Source organism: Cupressus sempervirens, chromosome 3, assembly GCF_028749045.1.
Source record: "Cupressus sempervirens isolate cs-2001-9-10 chromosome 3, ASM2874904v1, whole genome shotgun sequence".
Classification (NCBI taxonomy): Eukaryota; Viridiplantae; Streptophyta; class Pinopsida; order Cupressales; family Cupressaceae; genus Cupressus; species Cupressus sempervirens.
Window position 1 is genome coordinate 661,699,961 of NC_143120.1, and position 21,971 is coordinate 661,721,931.

Sequence of the window (21,971 nt, forward strand, 5' to 3'; positions counted from 1 at the left end):
AATGTTGGATTCCACACAAAGCTTAAGACTTTCCGTAAGAATTAACATGGTTGTGGGCGTCAAATCAAAACAGTAATTTGCGGCTTCGTGTGAAGAGAAATTGAGTGAGGAAACTGCATCTTCTTTCACATTATCATCACTATTTCTGTAATCCAATATGATCACGGAGGTCCATGTATCATAATTGTTTATATAAGGTGAGTACAAATTGTATAAGAAAAGATTTAAATAGATCTACTTTTTAATGAATACCGAAATTGGATTCGCTTTATTTTTAAAAGATATAAGTTCGATGTTTTCTTATTAAAATGATTTGTAGTATAAAGCAGAACTTCGTTTTGATTTGTTTTTATTATCTTAATAACAATAATAAATTTTTATTCTAAATATAACTATAGTTTCAAAATATGTGGATAAATATTTTATAATAGTAGAAGAGTCTTTAAGAAGTCAAACAATTCTTAAAAATTAAAATTAAAATCAAACTCATCTATTAAGCACAAGCTTTATGAGAAAAACAAAAAGATCAATCCACCTATTAAAAGATATATGAGAGAGGAGTAATTGAACAACCTCACTTTCCACTCAAACTCTTATATGAAAATTCCAAATCATTGCCATATTTTTACAATAGCTTATTTGGCTGAATTGGCATCCACATGATTTATATTAGACTTTCAAAAAGGGAAACCTAAAGTTGTGCACTCAATTAGTGTGCTACTATGCCATCACATGATCACATGATATGTTACTCTTTAGATCTAACAAATTCAATTATAAATAGTCATCACCAATAAAAACGAGCAGTCATAACTATTCATATAATATTATAAAAAAAATTAGATTTAAATCAACAAACAACTATTCTTAAAATTGACATAACTATTCATCCTCTGCCCTAATAACTAGAATATTAAATATAATTTGTTTTAAAAACAAAGAAAATTCAAATTTGATTTGTTTGAAACAAGAAATTCAGCTGAACCTGTCGTCCTTACCATTTCTTTAATAGGCTTAATCTGCAAGTCTTTCCCCATGCATCTTAGTTTCCGTTAGTATTTCCCCGTTCAGCTCCCAAAAACCGTTGTATGTTATGGTGTACAAGTTTTATAGATGAATCTGCCCCGTATTACTGGAGCGCTCGTGAATTCTTGGCATTTAAAAATTATTCGATCGCAGTCTCCAATAAGACTTTGATAATGACCGTTTATCTGTTTATCGTAGAATCCATGCAAAAATCAGCAGGATTCTCGTGAGTTAGGGCACTTTCTTTAATGGAATGCACATTCTTGTCCTTAGCATCCGCCATGGCGGGACCCGAATAACCGCTTTTTCATAAGAGAAAAATGTGTTCTCTTCCCTCCATAGCAGTCTTATAAATTCAGTCATTGGTGAGTTAAGCGGACACAAAATCATTTGCATGTTTCGTAATGCTGAGTAGGATCGAGAATGAGAGGGGAAGTAGCTCTGCTACCTTTTTTGGGTTTAGGCTTCTTGTGCTTAATAATGGCTGTGAGAGGCAGAGTGGTTGACTACAAGAGTAGCTTTGCATCTTCTTCGCATAATTACAAAGATGCTCTCACTAAATCCATTCTCTTTTTTGAAGGCCAGAGATCCGGCAAACTCCCTTCAAATCAGAGGATGACGTGGAGGGGAGATTCTGCCGTTACCGACGGAGCTGATCAAAATGTATGTTCTCATTCTGTCCTCTCCAAATCATATTTTACTCAATGTTTTCTTCAGTCGTTTGTGACATAATGAACTTGGTCTTCATGTATAGGTAGAGCTAAATGATGTTTGTTACATGAGGACAGGTCGACTTGAGCGGAGGATATTATGATGCAGGAGATAATGTGAAATTCGGGTTCCCAATGGCTTTTACGACCACAATGCTGTCATGGAGCGTGGTGGAGTTTGGAGAATACATGGGTGACGACCTCCAATACGCAACGGATGCCGTTCGTTGGGCTACTGATTATCTACTCAAAGCCGCTTCTCAACCGGGAGTTTTATATGTGCAGGTTTAATCTTTACACCATGAACGGATTCTTTTCTTGGTAGATTATGAAATATGAGGAATCATATTGGTGGAATATTTAGCAATTCTTTCTCAGCTGAATCCAGAGATAATATGAATCGATGCCATAGACAATGGATGAATAATGTATTTTGGGAAACAATGTGTATTTATAGTTTTCCATTGGGTGGTGCCCTTAATATTAGGTGGCTGATCCTAACATGGATCACAGATGCTGGGAGAGACCAGAAGATATGGACACTTCTCGTAGTGTGTACAGAGTGGACAGTCAACACCCTGGCTCCGATGTGGCTGCTGAAACTGCTGCAGCCCTCGCCGCTGCCTCCCTCGTCTTCAACTCAACAGACCGATCTTATTCCGACCTCCTCCTTCAAACTGCAATGCGGGTAAATTCACCATTACTTGTAGCCATATTTGTGGCAGTATTATGCTCCATCTGTTTCATTAGTTGGAATTATTTTTTTTAATATAGGGTTTTGATTGGAAATTTGGCCCCTTTACCAGGTGTTCGATTTCGCAGATAAGTATAGAGGATCTTACAGTGATTCTCTCTCGTCTGCAGTTTGCCCCTTCTATTGCTCCTACTCTGGTTATCAAGTAAGTATAATCATCATTGTAGAAAAATCTAATTTGGTCATTCTGCAATGGGGGCAGTCGCACAGTGAATATGCATGCAAGCAAAAACAAAAATAGCATTCAACATGATTATGTCTACGGATCTTTCTTAACAAATTTATATAAAATAAAATTTTGATTTGATTAAAAAATTAAATTGAATTTAACTCATGCTATCAAACAGAAATTAAATTGTTAAAACTGATTTCTTTCCATTTATGTTAATCATGCTAAGCGACTAAAGAAACATTTGGTGGCAGGATGAGCTATTGTGGGGGGCAGCTTGGTTACAAAAAGCCACGGGAAACCCATCGTATGTAAACTATATTCAAACCAATGGACCAAATTTGGGAGCTGACGACAGCGATAACATATTCAGCTGGGATGAAAAGCACGCCGGAGCGAGAGTGCTGTTAGCCAAGGTTAAGAAATAAACAACAGAAAAATCCACCTCCACCTTAATGTCTTATACCATATTAATGCCTACCATTAAAAACTGATACTTTGCAGTTTTGTTCGGCAGGAATTTCTTGTTAAAAACGTGAAGTCCCTAGAAGATTACAGAGGCCACGCTGATAGCTTTGTTTGCTCTCTTCTGCCCGAAACTTCATCTTCACAATACACGCCAGGTTTCATTGACAGATTGATTTCAAGTGACTTATGTTTACATTCGATACGCAAATTCTGTTTGAGTTGGATATACACAAAGATTCTGTTTATGTAGGCTAAACACACACAAACAAATTGTTTAGGTCGTATATACTATATACACACAAACTCATTATTTAATGGCATCACAGGTGGGCTTCTGTTCCAGATGAGTGAAAGCAATTTGCAATATCTGACGTCGACGAGCTTCCTGCTTTTCACATACGCAGAATATTTGGACATTTCGAAGCAAATAGTTAAATGTTCTAACGGCATCGTCACTCCCACCAGGATCCGCACCCTTGCAAAGAGACAGGTGAGTAGACAATACAAAACAATATTGTGTTGTTTCTGTTCATTAATGAAAACTGAAAATTAGTTTAACCGTAGTGTAATTTTATGAAGGTTGATTACATTCTGGGAGACAATCCACTGGGGATGTCATACATGGTGGGCTACGGTACAAAGTTCCCACAGCATATTCACCACAGAGGATCTTCGTTGCCTTCAATTTATGATCATCCTCAGAAAATATCTTGCAATGACGGTTTCAACTTAGGGTTGAATGGCAATGGCCCGAACCCAAACATTCTGGTTGGAGCAGTTGTGGGAGGGCCTGATAACAACGACCAATTTAGAGATGACAGAAATGACTATTCACACTCTGAGCCGGCCACTTATATGAACGCTCCATTCGTCGGTGCTCTTGCTGCTTTAGCTCGCTCCATGTGATCTTCAAACTATATCCATGGCTTACAAATGCAACCTTCAAAGAGTTGTTAATTAATATAATATTCGAATTTTCTATTTTTATTTTATGTATTTCCCAAATATTATTTATTTATCTTATATAATGCTTTAAAACTTCTAAATATAAGTCATCAAAACAATAATAATAATAACTAATTTTAAAAAATAATAAATTTTGAATTAAAATTATGAGTCAGTTGATAGTTCGCAATAGTTTATCCTATAATTTAACTGTGATTACAGGAATATATATATATATATATATATATATATATATATATATATATATATATATATATATATATATATATATATAATTCAACCTTATATATATAAAGAATGAGGTCAAGATAATGAATAAAATAGCTTTTGGGAAATGGGTATAACTTACTACTTTACTTAACCAAAGAAAAATAGACTCATGTTTTTGTATAACCATCCTTTTTATTTTCCTATAAATTGTGTTCTTTATAATTTTCCAATAGTTTATAATACTTTTATACCTCTTCATTTTCTTAAAAAATCTTGTAAAAACTCTATTGCTAATACTTTACTTGGATTTTATTTTCTTGAATGGCTAGATATTTTATACTCAGCTTATTTAAATTTTGTGCTCTTAAATGATTAAACAATTTATAATAATTTTATACCTTTTTTTAAACAAGTATAACAAAAATGCTTTTTAATATTCTTCTATCTAATTTGATGTTGTTAATTTACACGACTTCGCTGTTCTTGAATGAATTTGATCTTTTTTATAATAACTATAAATATATTTCTTTTAAAAAGTGTAAATAATTAGCCTCTTATTATTAAATGGAGTGATACTTAAATGAAAAATGTATCCTTTCATTCTATTAAATCACTTTTCAATTAGTAATTTAATCTATTTATTTTCAAAATAGTGTAATTAAGTTTTCCTTTTATATTGAAATTTAAAAAGAGTTATATTAAACACATACTAGTATTTTCAAAACTCTAAGGAAAATATGACATCCTAAAAAATTAGCACAAACTTTTACTAAATTTTATTAAATTTAAACTTATTCAATATTGAGAAATTGAATATTTTATTCTTTAGTCATTAAATAGCAGGAAGGGCCAATTCCCCTTTATTAATTCTGAAGAGAAATAATGATTACATTATTGATCATAAGGAAGCATCTCTATTTTCCAACAAGGATACTAAACCTACTAATCATTCTTACTAAGCATTCCCTTGGATCACTTTAACATTATTCCAAAATTTAATGTGCAAATTCATTGTGCCACCCTATCTTCCTACCTAATCCTACTCAACATAGACACAACCCATAATTGTGCCGGAACTCTAGCATGTGATCCCCTCAACTTTGGTGTTTTATGCTGATGACATTGTTATTTGCCTAGATCACTGCTACATCTTGGGTCACTTTGCGATGGTTGTTTGTCATACCATCTGATAGAAGTCCTTTGGAATAATGAAAAAAATATCCTACACTAGACAAGAGTCATATTCTTCAATCGACAATGATGCCACCAAAATTTTAATGCCAAGACTAACAATTAGAAATGAGAGGTCATCAAAATTCTAATGCCAAATGTTGTTGGTAGAATATGGGGAAGTGAAAGTTGTGAAAGTCACTTGACTGCTAGAAGGCTAACAAGGATGTCATCTAGGGTATGGCATCCTTATTGGAAACCCCATAACTAGTTATGAGTATTTTGACGGTAAGCGGTTAAATTTATGATTTATGATTTCATTGGTTGTATGGCATCCTCATTGGAACTAACATAAAAAAAATTTGGTGTGTTGTTAGAATTATGACACCTGTGCATAGTATAGTTGGGCCAAGAAAATGATTTGGTTGTTAACAATTTCCATTTTGGTAGTGGTGTAGCATTCTCTTGCCATAAACCATTTTTTTAAGTTTGACTTCAAAATTGCATAAATATTCTAAAATAATATTCAAATGATTGATGAGGAGTATTGATTGTACAAGTGGCATATATCCAACTTACATTCACAATAGTGGAATGAAAGTCAACTTAAAGATATTTACACAATTATGGAAATCTCTTTCATAAATATCTTTAAGTTAATTCTCATTCTAATAATGTGACCTTAAGATGGATATAATTTTCCACTTGTACAATCAAAACTCATCATCTAATCATTCGTGCATTATCTTAGAATATTGTGTAGTTTTGAAGTTAAATTTTAAAAAATAAGTTTATGGTGGGAGAATACTATACCACTACCAACATGATAATTGTTAACTTACAAATCATTTTCATGACATGATTATACTATGTAGAGGTTATCAGACTTCCAATAAAGAGTACATGCATGATATACAAGTTGGAAGAATATAGAATAATAAGAAATATGATAACAGATTATGGATTTAATAAAATTTTAATCATTGAAAAGGAGGTCCATCTTAATTGTGTTCTAGTTATACAAAAAATGGATTTATGTTATGATTATGATAAGGGTAGGTGGATGCTTCCATGAGACATAATAACATGTACATTGCATTAACAACTATAATGAGGTATGTAAATGGTTGCCTAAGAGAAATCTAATGCAAGAACCAATTAGATGCCAAAAGTTGCAAAGAACCTTTGAAATAATTCTTTTCCTGGGCTTAAAATATACTAGTCATCAAAGTTACTATAACTATGAAACAAAAATACATAAAAAATTCCCCTAATAAGTGCTATGTGAGTGTTGCAATGTGGAATCCAAACTAATTCACAATAAAAAGACTGAGCTTGGGTCCTTGGTGAAGCATTCATATTTTACTTTATGGTATCTTTTTATCAGTAGATTTGTAAGCCTACTTACCTTGTAACAAGCCATTGTAGAGTTTAAACTATAATTACTAAACTTACTTTTGGAAGTTTTCTCCCACAATGGGTTTCTAACATAAACATAATGTTAAGGTGATATTCTTGAAAAAGTTTTGCCCCTTTTAACTTTCTAAGTTATTGTCTCATGCTATACATCTAGTTCATTTCTAGTTACTATGTCAAGTAAAGAAACACATATAAGATGATTTGATAAGAACAAAAAAAATTCATAAGAATTATGCATGGATATGTAAGTTGGTTTTTTAAATTACAATATCATTAGTTGATTATTTGAAGAAAAAATCATAAGACTTATGGATGAATAAAGTATATTGGATTTCCTTCATCTTATGTTCTTGATGAAGCCCTTTGTAGACAATCAACAACAAAGACTTGAGATTCTGTTTTAGATAATAGATGGAAAATCCGTACAAGAAACACCCATTAGAAGTATAGCAATGCTTATCTTTTCTTCTCTCATTTCATAGTATAAGAGAACCTTATAATTAGAAGAAACTATTGTGAACACTTCTCATTTGTAGTGTTTGCAAATTATAGTTACAAGTGATAAAGTCTTATACCTTTGATTCTGGGTGCACAAATAATGGATACAAATAGCGGATTGACTAGGATAGTGCAAATATTGAAGCCAAAAAAATCTCTACTCTATGATAGTCATTAATACGAAAGATAAATTTTATTAATTAATAAACCAAGAAATTTTGAAATACATAATAAAGAGATATAAAATATCAATAATGCAAAGAGAAACATACCTTAAACTAGTAAGGTTCCATGGAAAAAGGTTGTCAAAATGAGGCAAGTGTAGAGTCTACTACATTAGAAGAAAAAAGAAAAAGAAGGGGGAAATGAATCTTTTGTAGTAAAGATAAGTATAGTCTACTACATTAGAGTATTATTGCTAATGACAAAAAATTGAAACAATAGTTCACATACTTCCCTTTAAAAAAGCTGCAAAAAAATTCTGATTTCATAAAATTCATGCCAGAAAAACACTTTAAAGACATTTATATATTTTTTTTCAAAAAAGGTATAAAGTTTATACAAAATTATACAAGTACAAAATGTATCAAATGAGTTTACATCATATTTGGAGGCTATAACCTTTTGGAACCTACTAGTAACTATTATTAATTTCTAGTTTGTCCTAGTAAATGATAGGAGAGATAAGGGTTGGACTACATGGTCAGAAAGTTCAAGGTTGTCTCAAGTAAGGAGACATAGAAGGGTGAAGTAATTGGTCTTGGAATCCTTTGTAGGTAAAAAAAAGTGTAGAGTGGGTTTCTATGTTGTGAAGTTTCCCTATTAGTTGCACACAGTGCTGGGTTTATTCAAGACTAGAGTCAAGACAAGAGTTTTTTGTAGATGTATAATAGAGATGATCATATTTCACTATTTGAGGGAGCCTTTAGGTTGATGATGAGGCATGATTGTAGCATTAAGAGACATGGGAGATCTCTATATCTATAAATAGAGTGGAGTTGGTGAAGGAGCACTAAGAGAGCATGAATGTATGTATAGGGTTACTAAAGGATCCTCAAGAGTTGAAGGTTGAATAAAATAAAATTTAGGGTCATTTCTCAATGTAATAATTTATTATTAAGTTATTTTATGCTATTTTATGGCTATTTGAGTCATTAAATGTAATAAAAAGCAATAGAAATGTCAAAAGATGTAAAATTACCAAAGTTGGCAATATAGACCTCTAGGTATAATTATGAGTTTGTTGGGTAAATTAGGAGTCTTAATAAATTATAAGGTCATTTGAAGACCATTCATAATGATAATTGGCTCATTAAGTTATTAGTTGTGAAAGTTGACAATATTTCTTGCATTTCCAAAATTGCAATATTACATAATAGTCAATTATAATTGTGCATACCCAGTTTCCCTAGGATGTTTTGTATGGGTTTTTCAGTTCAATAGGAAGGAGGGGAGTCTATAAGTTCTCTGAGTTCCAAAGAATCAATAAGGTGGATGAATATATTGAAGTAAAATAAATAAGGTATTAGGTTTATTGTAGGTTACCTATGTCTGTTCACTATTTTATGAGTTCCTCGATGATTGAAATGTTATTAATGTATTAAGAAGAGAGACACATTACTACTTTTGAAGTTAGATTCCTATTTTTGTAAACAGTGAGGTATTTTGTTAAGTTTTGAATAGGAAAAATTACAAGTTTGTGTTAACTATTCTTGAATAGAGAAGGAACATAGTTTTTTTTATTATTATTATCACCATGAGTAACTAAACTCCCCCACTTTATGTGCCCATTGTGTCTTGTTGGAGGAGTCTAGAATTGTGAATGATGGAGGATTTGGGAGAGCAACACCAATTATAGGTCTATGAGTTTTAACAAAATGAAGGCCAGTTTTTATGTTGGAATATGTTAATGTATAAGTCCATTTCAAGGTTTGGAATCCATTGGTTTGGTTTTCAAGTGTTTGGAAGGATGAGTTTAAGAAATCCCTAGGTTAGAGCCTTTAAAAGTGAGGGGTTGGTGAATAGGTGGATAGATGAGTGTGGTATCTCCTATAAACTTGAATTTTTTTTGATTTACATCATACCTCAAGACTATTTCATGGTTTGTAAGTATGGGTATGAGTGGTCATAGGAGTTTCTTCACAAATGGAGGCTAATTAGGCTTGATTTGTGAGCTGCAAGGTAGTGGATTTGTGTAATTTTCCAAAGAAACCCTTATTGAATTTGGAATATTTGGTGTAACTTGGAAAAGAGTATCTCAAACCCTAATTTTTTTTGTAAATTCATTTGGGAAGCTTGGAAGAAATTTTTTGATTACCTGATTGATAGGGCTAATAGGAGTAGGCCTCGACATAACAATTTGGTCTGGGCCTAAAAAGTTCCAAGTATGACTAGGGAACTTGAATTCATGCTATTTGAGGAATGTTTCGACTCTTAGAAATATTAGAGTCAACAACTGGAGTTGGAACCAAATATTGGGTTAGTTAAGGGAGTAGGAGTTATGCCCAAGGATAAGAGTGAAGTTTGAAATCATAACTGATGCTAGGAAAATCATTGTAGCAAGTAAAAAGGAAGTGGAATTATTAAAAAAAAGGTTAATGTAATCAAATTCTATATGATCCATGATGAGGAAAAATGTTGGAAGAGAAGTTGGCAAACAATCAAGTACAAGACAAGATGATGTTGAGGTGATGTTAGTGTAATGGAACTTGCAAAAAAAATATAACAATTCCCACATAACCCATAATAGATTTTTTAAAAATATGTAATTAAAATCCACATGCAAGAGAATAGACAACATATCCACACAAAAAAACACAAGATATACCATGGGAAACCCTCATTGAGGGAAAAATATGGCCTCTAAAAGCATCCATCACCATGTATTATTAAACAAAAATACTATTTCAATACAACCATGGATGCCTTCAAAGCCATAGCCGCAACCAAGAAATCCATGTGAACAATCATGAATCCACACATCCCATGTCATGGTTCTAACCTTCATAAATGCTCCATTGCCTAACCTATCAAGCCTTGTCTTACTCAACTTTCCTTTTTCTATTTTTCTCTTATCTCTTGTCTCTAAAAATACTCTTGTGGTTTCTTATATAGTAGTGAGCCCCACAAAACCATCAAGTGGTATTGTAGACACCTAAAAATTGGCAAAGATCTAAAACAATGCAAATTTCGATGAAACAATGCAAATTAAGGATAAAATCAAAGGAAAGAAAAAGACTTGAATCAAATCAATCATTACATAAAGTCATTAATCAATCAAATCACCTATCAAATAAAAAAGGACCTAAATCAACATTAAAAAGAGGAAAAATAGTTCATAAAATCATAAAATGAAATAAAAAGGGAAAAATGAAAAAGACAAAAGTTGAAAATAAATGGAACATTTATTAAATCAATAAAGTCATTTATCCTCACAAAAGTGAAAATACTCCTTTTTACATTTAAAATAATTAAGATGTTATAAAATAAGGATAAGTGTATAGAAATATCCAAAGGCACAAAGAAAAAGATAGAGGAAAGAAGTCACAACTACAAGACCTAAAAAATGAAAAACAAATGAAATCTATGTATAATCAAACAAATATAATTATAAGTATAGTATGTGGACTTATAATATGTAATTTGTATTATATGTTTACACACTCATGTATATCAAATGTGTGTTATTACAATATATAGTAAGTAACTATATATAATGACAACAAACAATATACATGAACATGTGTGACTCAAAACATATGTGTGTGAGAGTGAGTAGTACAACACACATGCTTCTATTGTGTTTACACACACACACACACACACACACACACACACACACACACACACACACACACACACACACGTGTGTGTGTGTGTCTATCATGAAAAATAAATTAATGTAATACAATGGATTGTGGAAATTCGATCTCTACTCAATAAATATAAATACCAACAACTCCCACTCTACCATGGTACCAAGTCACCCATGAAATCATAAAATCCATCTCCTATATGAAGATCCTCTAAGTCTATACAAGCAAAGTGTCAATACCAAGTAAAATCAAGATGTCCAAACCAAGAAGATGCAAACTAAATCAAGAACTAATCTTGTACTGCTACCTCATCATTGTCACAACCTCCCACTAAACTATGTATCCAAGCTATCCATGACATCATGATGGAAAACAAAATCATCCTCTAACCATGAGAATCAAACAAGGCATCAAATCATCAAAAAATTGAAAGTGCACATTATGAGCTCCTCAAAAGAAACCAAATAACTATGTTCCTCAACCAAGAAGATATGATATCATAACCAAAATAGGAATCCAAACCAATGATCATCAAAGATGTACCTATATATGCAATCATGTCATGTCAAAATACATGGAACCAAGATCACATCCATGAAATGAGCTTCTAACTCTTAAAATGTCCAACCCATCAGCATAAAATAGTCAACCACAATTCTCCACCATGATTGTGCCTAATAACAAAATCTCATCCCTTCTACATGAAGAAAAAATAGAAAATTATGTGACTAGGGGCATAGACAACCGAAATCCAAGTCACCAACCTAAATATGCATCAATAATGAAAATCAATGAGAAAAGACAACCCATATCCAAGCCATAAATGCAACCTATGAGTATAGACCACTTACAACATTGCATAATTTGTAGACCCAACAATTCATCATACATATCCAAACCAAACACTAATAACCATATCATTATGAGACCAATTTGAAATAAAAGTAGAGTATACAATGACATCAAATCTCAAATCTCCAAATATATACAATGTCAGAAACTCATAATATTACCATAGTCAATATATACATAAATAATTCAGATTAATATATCACATAATAAACCATACCAAACCTACACCAAATATGAACCAATGTATAGATCTCTTTAAGAACTTTTCATTGATTATTCAAGGTCTAAAATCTAACTCTGAATGCTCATGTTATACCCAAAATTGTGCTCAAAATAAACAACATCTAACTTTAGTGCTCTTAAAACCTTACAACATATCAAAATCATAGAATCAATCTCACGCAAAGTTTTAGTGCTCTGAATTATCTTTCCAATGACTATAAGGAGTCCAATGTTTGATGTCATGATTGAAAGTTATGATTATTTTACCAAGATATCATATTTACCATTTTCACTACAATTTTTTTTGTTATCGAAATTTGATATCTATCACATGTTGAAACTAAAAAACTTTGCATTTTCTCTCAACATGGCCAAACTAGGGTATATTATATATCAAAATTTATGGAAAAGTCAACTTGGATCCAATGGTGATGTATATTTTTGTCTAGAAACTCATTTCTACAAGCTCCCCTAAAAACCTCATTTAAATGAAACATATAAAATATCTTTTTGACCAACAATTTCACATGCCCATAATCTGCCAAATCCCATCATAACAAAAAATGTTAAACCCTAGATCTGTAATAAACAACCTACGAAACCCATATAGCTTGCCCCTTTTTTTATTCTTTTATTAAATCCCATGGATTCAATCTAGGGTTACAATAACAAAATCATAGCTCTAATTCCACATGTAAGGAAAATTGCAACAAAAATATAACCATTTCCACATACCCCATAATAGGTCTGAAATAAATATGTAATTGAAATCCACATTTAAGAGAATATACAACATACCCACAAAATATGTGACACAAGATGTATTGTAGAAAACCCTCATTGAAAGAAAAACCCACCTCCAAAATCATTCATCACTATGTACTATTCAACAAAAGTACAATTGCAATACAACCATGGAAGCCTTCAAAACCATAGCCACAACCAAAAAATCTATTTGAACAAGTAGGAATACACACATCCCATCACATGCTTCCAACCTTCACAAATGCTCCCTTGGCTAACTTGTCAAGCCCTATCTTGCTCAACTTTCCTTTTTTCCTTTTTGTCTTGTCTTTACAACTACCCTTGTGGTTGCTTATATAGTAGCAAGTCCCACAAAACCACTAAGTGGCATTATATAAATAATGTGCTAAAACCATGTGCTACCTAACCCATTTAACCCACATTTAATATTGGACATTTGATTATTCTTCCCAATATTGAATAATTACATCAAATGTTATCACAATGTTACAATACAACTTATCTAGTATATTCCATAGGGATCTTTACATGTTGCACATCCATCTAGGTGCACCTAGGTGAAACATTACATAATAAAATAAAATAATATAATATAACAATATGCAATATGTACAACACCCACTATCTCAATAGTTGGCAGAGGGTAGGTACAATGAAATGGTGGAGTAGGGTGGATCTTTGATGTGGAATGATCCTTTTAAACTTCCATGACAAATATATGACTCCATACATGGAGATGCACAAATGAGAGTAAGGGGATATAAGTAGGGGAATGAACAAACTAGAGAGGCATGGTGAGGTAAGACAAGACATTCAACATTAATATAATATTAGTACCAATTAAATTGATAGATTTAAAACAATAGTGGTAAACAAAACATAGATAATAATTAGAGTGTTGGATAGTAGCAACAATCTAGGAAGAACATAAGTACCACTGTAGTCTCTCACTTATAATGTTTTCTTTATTATAATGGGATATGTGTGTGTTTCAATATCAGTTACCATATTCAAGTATGATACTTAGATCTACTTCAAAGTATGTAGTTTATTAATTGTACTATGTATAGCATGTACACATAACTCATGAAAGTCATTTTGAGACATTCCCCTATTGATATATAGATCAGGAAATTTATGTATGATTATAGTTGTGATTAGTCTTAGGTGTTTTATAACATTATTGGTAATACAATATGTAAAATTTAGCTATTAGTAATTGTGATAAGGTTTTCATTTTCCTAATTTTGTAAAGGTTTATATAATGTAGGGAGGTGGTAATTTGGTCATATCGAGGCATACATTTTAAAAATGGGTGAGAACTATTAGGAAGCCTTTTTAGAATGTTTAGATTAAGCAAAGAAGGATAGGGCTCGAACCCTTTAAAAAATCAACATCAAGTCCAAAGATAGTAGAAATAGGTTCACAAACCATGAAAACTTACATAAGAAGAACTAACATTAATAGAAACTTAAAAAGAAAAACAACTAAAATAGGATAAAGATGACTAGAGAACCTAGCCACAAACTAACAATCAACAACCAATGACCAACAACTATGAACCAACAAGATAGAAACCATGAACCAACAAACTAAAAAGCCAACAAAAAATAAAAACAACACCACACACTAGGAACCCAACCACAAAAACTTGCATTGAGACCATCAAACCAATGCCATCACCTACAACTACTTTTGTAGTTCCTTAAGCTTGTATAGAAAGGAGTAAGATTTAGTTGGACAAGAAGGAGCTGCATCTTATGACCTAGAACCTATTTATCACTTTTCTACAAAACATCCTTCTTACTTAGAGCTTCCTTCCCCCTCTTTATTTTGAGCTTACTTTCCTCAAGCTCCTCCTTAATCCCACTAATGGCAGCCTCCATCCTCTTCTGAGAAGAATAATGCTCATATACTAAATCCCTGAGTTGTTCTCCCAACTTATTCTGGGAGACCTTCATAGACCCCAAAGCATTAATAATCTCATATTTTTCCTCTTCACTAGGAACAGTATAACAAATCTTAGAAACTCATTCCTCCAACAATATTAGTTATGTAGTTTATCCCATTGGTCTTTACTTAATTTCCACAAAGCATCATTGCATCTACCAATAGTCCAGTCCTATTCTTTCTATTTTGCATCTACTAGGGATTATAACTTATTAATTTTCCTATGGGAAATATTGAGTTGAAACAATATCTATCTAGTGATCACCTTTAACCTATTATAAAAATTACAATCTCATCCAAGTGTAGGGCCAGAGCCTCTAAATCAAAACCTCTTTCCTCCAATCTAGGTAGAAGGGAAGGAGAGCTAGAGCTAGAGAAAACCATTTTAGAATATTTCCATAGACGAGAGCATAATAAGTCTACCATCCATTGCAAAAATTAGAAAAAAAGGGGTAGACAACCTTATCTTGACTTAAATATTAGTATTATGCATCATCCTAGATTCAAGTATGACAATGAAAGGACTAGATATTTAATTAATCTTAAGGAATAATGATATATGTGGCATAAGTTAAAACATTTACTTATTATTTTCTTCCAAACCCAATCCTACATTTTGTACCAATTATGTATATAGATCATTGCAAAGGAAATTTAAAGAGGAGTCGTTACAAGATTTGTTTTACAATAAAAGTATATATTTGAATGTACACTAAAGTGGAAAAAAATTAAAAGGATGAAAGTGTATATATTCTATTGTTGTACTAGTTTCTTCACATGTACATTGTAGTAGTGCTTGGGTTTATTTGTTTAACACACAACATGCCCCCTAGCTATGAACACAACAATAAAAATATTCATATCCATTTTATGATGTACAACTAGTTGGAACTCCTATGTTCCTTGGCATCTATGCTAGATCACATACAATAACTTTATTTAGGTTTCAATTTGTATTTCAACAATTACTCTATAAAATTGAAGTTTGAAATTCCCCTCATTGGATAGGCTCTTTTCCTTTGTGAATTGATTATCACCTTGTTATCCCTTATGTATTATATCTTGAATTGAAAAACATGTGTTTAACAATCTCATTCTATTTCATTAGTTCTTATTAAAAAATGAATAAAATTCAATGATTATAGAAATCACATTTACACAAAGTATATAAAGCATACTTGTTTGCATTATGTTAGTGTCATTGATGTTGTATTGATTGTTTGACATGTCTATACATTCTAGACAACAATCTTAAGAACTTCAACTACTCGCAAAAGTATGCAACTTTTGCTTTAGCTTACAAAAAAATCAAGATTGTTATCAACCCCACTCCATTTTTAATAATAGTTATAAAATTAATAACAAAAATTAAATTAAATCACTAAGATTCAACTATATAACAAGAATCTTATCCCACAACATATTATATAGCTAATCCAATCTCACATGATTTAATTATATACAACAATCTTATCTCATACAAAATCATATAACTAGATTCAATCTCACATGAATCGACCATGTAGAAAAAATCGCAATATCCAATCTCATATTTAATTGAACTCTTTACTTTCTAGCATAGTATTCTTCACTTTCCCTTGTTTAGAAGTCAAGTAACGTAATTTGACATTAAATCCTCATATACTACATAGTTGATTTCAAACCCCGGCTTACATAATATATTTTTTTCCCTGCGTACCAATAAAAGACAAGGTCAAAGTCTGATTAATCTTGAAGGCATTGTGGGTTCCGTGTGGAGAGTATAATGTGAATACTATCTTAATCTTTCAGTTCATGTTAAAGTATACAAATTATACTCCACTGTACTTCGAGCCCACATATTTATCAAGCATAAAATAAAGATGTGGTTAATAGTTATCCACAACATTAATTGGGAAGGGTGAAGAATGTTCATGAACTTGGTTAAGACTTTTCATCTATAAACATTAAATAATGGTTTGTTTATTAGAGTAAGCTACAAGTCTAAGATTCGCAGCCATGGTATATATTGCGTAAGCAGAAAGAAGATCCGAATTGCAAGAAGTGTTCCTAAATAAAATGCTTTATTGATTAATATTTCACGTTTTATTGGTAAGTTGCGAAACTACCATTGATAACAGTGCTTGAAGTTCAATAATAGTTTAAAAAATAAATAAATCTTAAACTTGTTTTAAGATCTTAAGCATCTATAAAACGAAAGTAAGCAATGCATTGTATAGCTCTAAGAAATTGAGTGGGAGTTTGGATAGGCTATCAGAATGATTGGAAAGTTGGGTTTAGTGGTCTTAGCTTTAGTTTCAGTATTGACCGTAGCAGAGGCTGCTCATAACTATAGAGATGCTCTCACTAAATCCATTCTTTTCTTTGAAGGCCAGAGATCCGGCAGGCTTCCCTCCAATCAGAGGATGAAATGGAGAGGCGATTCTGGCCTTTCTGATGGGTCTCCTTACAATGTATATATTTTGCAGCTTTATAGATATATGTTTTTGATGTTTGGTTTAAACACTATGTTCTAAGCTTTACTATATATGTATGGTTCATCTGATACATTTAATGGTTTTTTTAAAAGAATATACTCTGGACTTTGATTTGTTTGTCAAATTTTAGATAGTACTGTTTAGTTCAAATAGCATATTTTAATCTTCATCTTGTTCACGTGGATTAATCTGAAACAAATTAATCTTTTCAATAGAAACCGTGATACTTTCACTTACGTTGTCTAAACAAGTTAAATCTTAAAATGTTTTTCTAGACCAACTAATGTTTTCACAATATTGAACATCATAAAAATTGTAAAAATGTTTAAACTAATTAGAGCGTTCATCTACATAAACAGCATATACTTTATCATTCAAACACTAGATAAAAAACATGGTCCAGAATAACTATACTAAGATTTGTTTCTTGGTTTCAGGTGGACATGGAAGGAGGATATTATGACGCGGGAGATAATGTGAAATTTGGGTTTCCAATGGCGTTTACCACCACCATGCTGTCATGGAGCGTGTTGGAGTTTGGAGGAAAGATGGGAAGTGATCTTGAGCATGCCAGGGAAGCCATTCGTTGGGCTACTGATTACTTGCTCAAAGCCGCCGCTTATCCAGGCAAATTATACGTCCAGGTATCCATGCAAAGTTGGGTTATCTTAATTAAATTAAATTGAAGGGTCAGATTGAGTCCATGAGAAACAAAATTAAATACAATTGTATATTAATGAAAATGAAAGATAGGAGAGCCCACGATGGATCACAAGTGTTGGGAGAGGCCGGAGGACATGGACACCCTTCGCAGCGTGTACAAAGTGGATTCTCAGAATCCGGGCTCTGATGTTGCTTCCGAAACCGCTGCGGCTCTTGCTGCCGCCTCCATGGTTTTCAAGTCAACTGACCGCCCCTATTCTCAGCTCCTCCTCCAAACCGCTGTGCGGGTGAGGTCACCTTAGTTAAATGAATATTCATTTTCTTGAAATTTTGGCCATTTGTTATTCATGATTTGAATATTTTGTGTTCTAAAATAGAAAAAAATATGGAAAAACATTACAGTGTTAGATAAGTTAAGAAGTAATTTCGACAGTAAGTCAAATTGTGATCAGGATTTATCTGTGTAGTTTTTGAGTCAAACTCATTGACACATATTTCATGAGCACTATTCAACATCAATCAATCTGTCATGAGAATAAATGGAACATTTAACACTTATTGGATCTAGGTAATGCTCACTGGATAGTTGTGTTTTAGCAAATCTACAAAAAATTAAAAAAATTATTTTGTCTTTAGTACATTTTGAATGGAAGATAGACAACACCTTAATTTTATGCCCAGTGTTTGATTTTTATCTTATTTTTATTTTTAGACTGTTTTACTATTTTTTCCTTCACTCTCTTTATTTCTCTTCTTTCTCTTCATTTATCTTTATATATTTTCATTATTTTTAATAAATATATCTTTTTCTCTTTCTATATATCTATCTCTCCCTATATATATATATATATATATATATATATATATATATATATATATATATATATATATATATATATATATATATATATATATATATATATATATATATATATATATATATATATATATATATAAACCTCTCTCTACTCTTCTTTACCTCTTCCTCCTTTGTTCAAACTCAGAATACCCATTTCACGTGGTAATTTTTTCTTAGCACAGTTCCAAATAAACCACCTAAACGAATAATTAAACTCAAATCCATGCTCACATTCTTCCTTATGGCGATGCTTGTTAGATCTTTGCTTTTGCGGATGAGCATAGAGGAGCATATAGTGACTCCCTCGCCTCTGCAGTCTGCCCATTTTATTGCTCCTACTCTGGTTACCGCGTAAGTATAATTATCTATACTCATGTGATTCAATATCAATAACCTCCTGACATGTAACAGAAATAAATACGCTTCTTCCAGGACGAACTTCTGTGGGGTGCTACGTGGTTGGCAAAAGCCACACGAAACCAAACATATTTCAACTACATACAGTTGAATGGCCCCGCTCTGGGTTATCTTGATAACGTCAACGTACTGAGCTGGGATCAAAAGCATATAGGCACACGAATTCTTTTGGCTCGGGTACGTCATTTACAATCATAAAAACTCCTCCCCTTTTTCTTCGCTACAACTCATCCAATATCTTCATACTCGTGTTCTTTGCAGGAGCTTCTGCTAAACAAAGTGAAGTCTCTTGCTGAGTATCAAGGCCTCGCTAACAACTTTATATGTTCCCTGTTGCCTGGAACGTCTACAGCGCGATACTCACCAGGTCGCACTGAGTTATAATTTCTGTTAAGATTTCTCTTTGATAAGACAGTTATAAATTATTCATTATGAGCTAATTGGACCTAGTTTACTATTTGATGAAATAAGCTCTTGTCATCTCTTAAATCAATAGAACTGAACAAACTCGTTGTTGTACTTTTACATATGCTAAAACCCAAGTTCTTGATATATCAACAATATGCAGGTGGCCTTTTGTTCAACGGCCCGAGTGATCAATCTAATTTACAATATGTTACCTCAACGACCTTCTTGCTCTTCACCTACGCCAAATACTTGAGAACTTCCAAGCAAGTAGTGAGATGCGCTGATACCGTATTAACCCCCTCTAAACTACGTTCCATTGCAAAAGGACAGGTAAGCAATCAATATTTCTGCTTTAAATCGTAGAAAAAATCTAAGTTTAAATCATTTCAAACTTTTATTTTCTTGCCTTTTGTGTGGACTCAGGTGGATTACATGTTAGGGGAGAATTCCCTAGGAATGTCATACATGGTGGGGTACGGTGCAAAGTTTCCACAACATATTCATCACCGAGGGTCATCGTTGCCTTCAATTTATGCCCACCCAAAAACCATATCATGCAACGATGGTTTCAACTTGGGGTTATACGGCACCTCGCCTGATCCAAACATTCTAGTTGGAGCAGTTGTGGGAGGGCCTGATAAGAATGACCAATTCAAGGATGAGCGTTCTGACTATTCTCATTCTGAACCGGCTACTTACATTAACGCCCCATTGGTTGGGTCCCTTGCTTCCTTGGCTCGGTCCTAAACTAGTTCTAGTTTCTATGCTACTACAATACTAATAATCATTTTCTATGCATTCAATGTCAATCTTTAAACATCATACATCTTGAAAAATAATACAATTTTGACTATTTAACACTTTTTGCTTAAGAATCAAGTCTTAGTGTGATGTTTAAGCCATCCACACACTAAGATGATAAGTAATACTTTGCTCTCTTTGTCATAAAGAGTTGTCGTCTGATTTATTTCTATATTGCTTTTATGACTTCATATGAGCCCTTGGAATGTATGTTATATCACTCTTTTGTTTAGGGATTGGATTTTTATTGTTTTATTTCTACAAAAATGATCCCATTCGGAATGTAAGAGTTTCTTTCTAAACTTTTCAAATTTTATTTATAGGTGACTCATTATAAAAAATATTTATTACATGTATTAATTTTATTATCATGTTTTTATTTACTCAAGGAAACAATATGTGTAGGGTTTAAGAAAGCTTTTCTACAAATGAAATAATCAAAAGATATTTTTGATGTTTGCAAAAGTAAATTTTTAAAGTATTAAATATTATTTAATAAGTTTGATGTTTTTAATTAATTGAAAATGAATTAATTAATTAAGATGTCTTAAAATTTTATTTTACTTTCTAAAATAAAATGACTAAAATTATGTTTTTGATTAAGGCTAAAACAGGTTTTTTATAGGGAACTTGTAATCCCAAAAGTTATATAAAAGAAAGAAAGCATCAAGTCCTTAAACTAATAGTGTTCTAACCATTAGACATACCCAAAGCCAAAACCAGCCTAACTTGGTGAAAACCAACACTAAAAACAAAAAAATAAAAGATTAGCAAACTACCTAGCTACAAGAACAAAGACAAAAAAAATCCAACACAAAAAGAGGCTACCTAGGCCATGTCTTTGACCTTATCTTTCAGCTCCTACTAAATGCCTTTAATTTTCTTTGTGACCTTTTTTATGTCACTTTGGTCAATCTAGACCTCCTCCTTCTGTTTCTTTTTCATGTTGGAGCACATCCCTTTTCTTGGTCCAACCTCTTTGTCACCCTTTTCTGGTTCCTCCAAATCCATCACTAGGTTGATTTCTTTACCCTTATTTGTGACATTGGGAACCATGTTCAATCAATCCACCGAATAGTCCAATAAAGCTTGACATTTAGCAAGAATTTCTTTTTTACTCTTCTCCATATGGATGATATTGTTTCTTAGAGATCTACTAAGGGCTCCTAATTCCCCTAGTCCTCTTTCCTATTTTATTTTTTTCCATTCTTGATCTCCAATTCTAAAATTCTCCCCTATAAAGCCCTACATTTGAGGCTCAATACTTTGATAGAGTGGAAGGACCATTTCTCTAGCCTAAGGGAATACAAAGAAATGGTTTTAGTAGCCTCCAAACACAATGGGGAGGGTCT

General features: G+C 32.4%; 2 protein-coding genes across 3 annotated transcripts; both read left to right on the top strand.

Annotated features, from left to right (window-relative positions):
* The first annotated feature begins 1,397 nt into the window (after positions 1 to 1,397).
* LOC149568440 (endoglucanase 1-like) lies at positions 1,398 to 4,114 on the top strand. Its single transcript, XM_089821368.1, has 8 exons — positions 1,398 to 1,689; positions 1,815 to 2,021; positions 2,224 to 2,424; positions 2,543 to 2,635; positions 2,914 to 3,075; positions 3,177 to 3,282; positions 3,454 to 3,617; positions 3,707 to 4,114. Exons 1-8 carry the CDS (start codon positions 1,450 to 1,452, stop codon positions 4,031 to 4,033), a joined length of 1,500 nt encoding a protein of 499 aa, XP_089677494.1. The 5' UTR covers positions 1,398 to 1,449; the 3' UTR covers positions 4,034 to 4,114.
* Positions 4,115 to 15,490: 11,376 nt separating this feature from the next.
* Positions 15,491 to 20,565, top strand: LOC149568441 (endoglucanase 1-like). 2 transcript variants are annotated; one of them, XM_089817562.1, is made up of 9 exons: positions 15,491 to 15,499; positions 17,313 to 17,447; positions 17,909 to 18,115; positions 18,221 to 18,421; positions 19,252 to 19,344; positions 19,426 to 19,587; positions 19,672 to 19,777; positions 19,979 to 20,148; positions 20,242 to 20,565. In XM_089817562.1, the coding sequence occupies exons 2-9, from the start codon at positions 17,400 to 17,402 to the stop codon at positions 20,563 to 20,565; spliced, it is 1,311 nt and encodes a 436-aa protein (XP_089673688.1). In that variant the 5' UTR covers positions 15,491 to 15,499; positions 17,313 to 17,399. The 2 variants fall into 2 exon arrangements, with proteins under 2 accessions (XP_089673688.1, XP_089673687.1); XM_089817561.1 differs by lacking the exon at positions 15,491 to 15,499 and having other exon boundaries at positions 17,256 to 17,447.
* The last annotated feature ends 1,406 nt before the right edge of the window (positions 20,566 to 21,971 follow it).

Bases quoted from the DNA above. Each gene is read 5' to 3' on its own strand.
- LOC149568440 (XM_089821368.1), top strand. From the start codon at position 1,450: ATGAGAGGGGAAGTAGCTCTGCTACCTTTTTTGGGTTTAGGCTTCTTG. The intron at 3,076-3,176 runs GTTAAGAAATAA...TTTGTTCGGCAG, and splicing joins CGAGAGTGCTGTTAGCCAAG to GAATTTCTTGTTAAAAACGT. The intron at 3,283-3,453 runs GTTTCATTGACA...ATGGCATCACAG, and splicing joins ATCTTCACAATACACGCCAG to GTGGGCTTCTGTTCCAGATG.
- LOC149568441 (XM_089817562.1), top strand. From the start codon at position 17,400: ATGAAATGGAGAGGCGATTCTGGCCTTTCTGATGGGTCTCCTTACAAT. The intron at 18,116-18,220 runs GTATCCATGCAA...TGAAAATGAAAG, and splicing joins CAGGCAAATTATACGTCCAG to ATAGGAGAGCCCACGATGGA. The intron at 19,588-19,671 runs GTACGTCATTTA...TGTTCTTTGCAG, and splicing joins CACGAATTCTTTTGGCTCGG to GAGCTTCTGCTAAACAAAGT.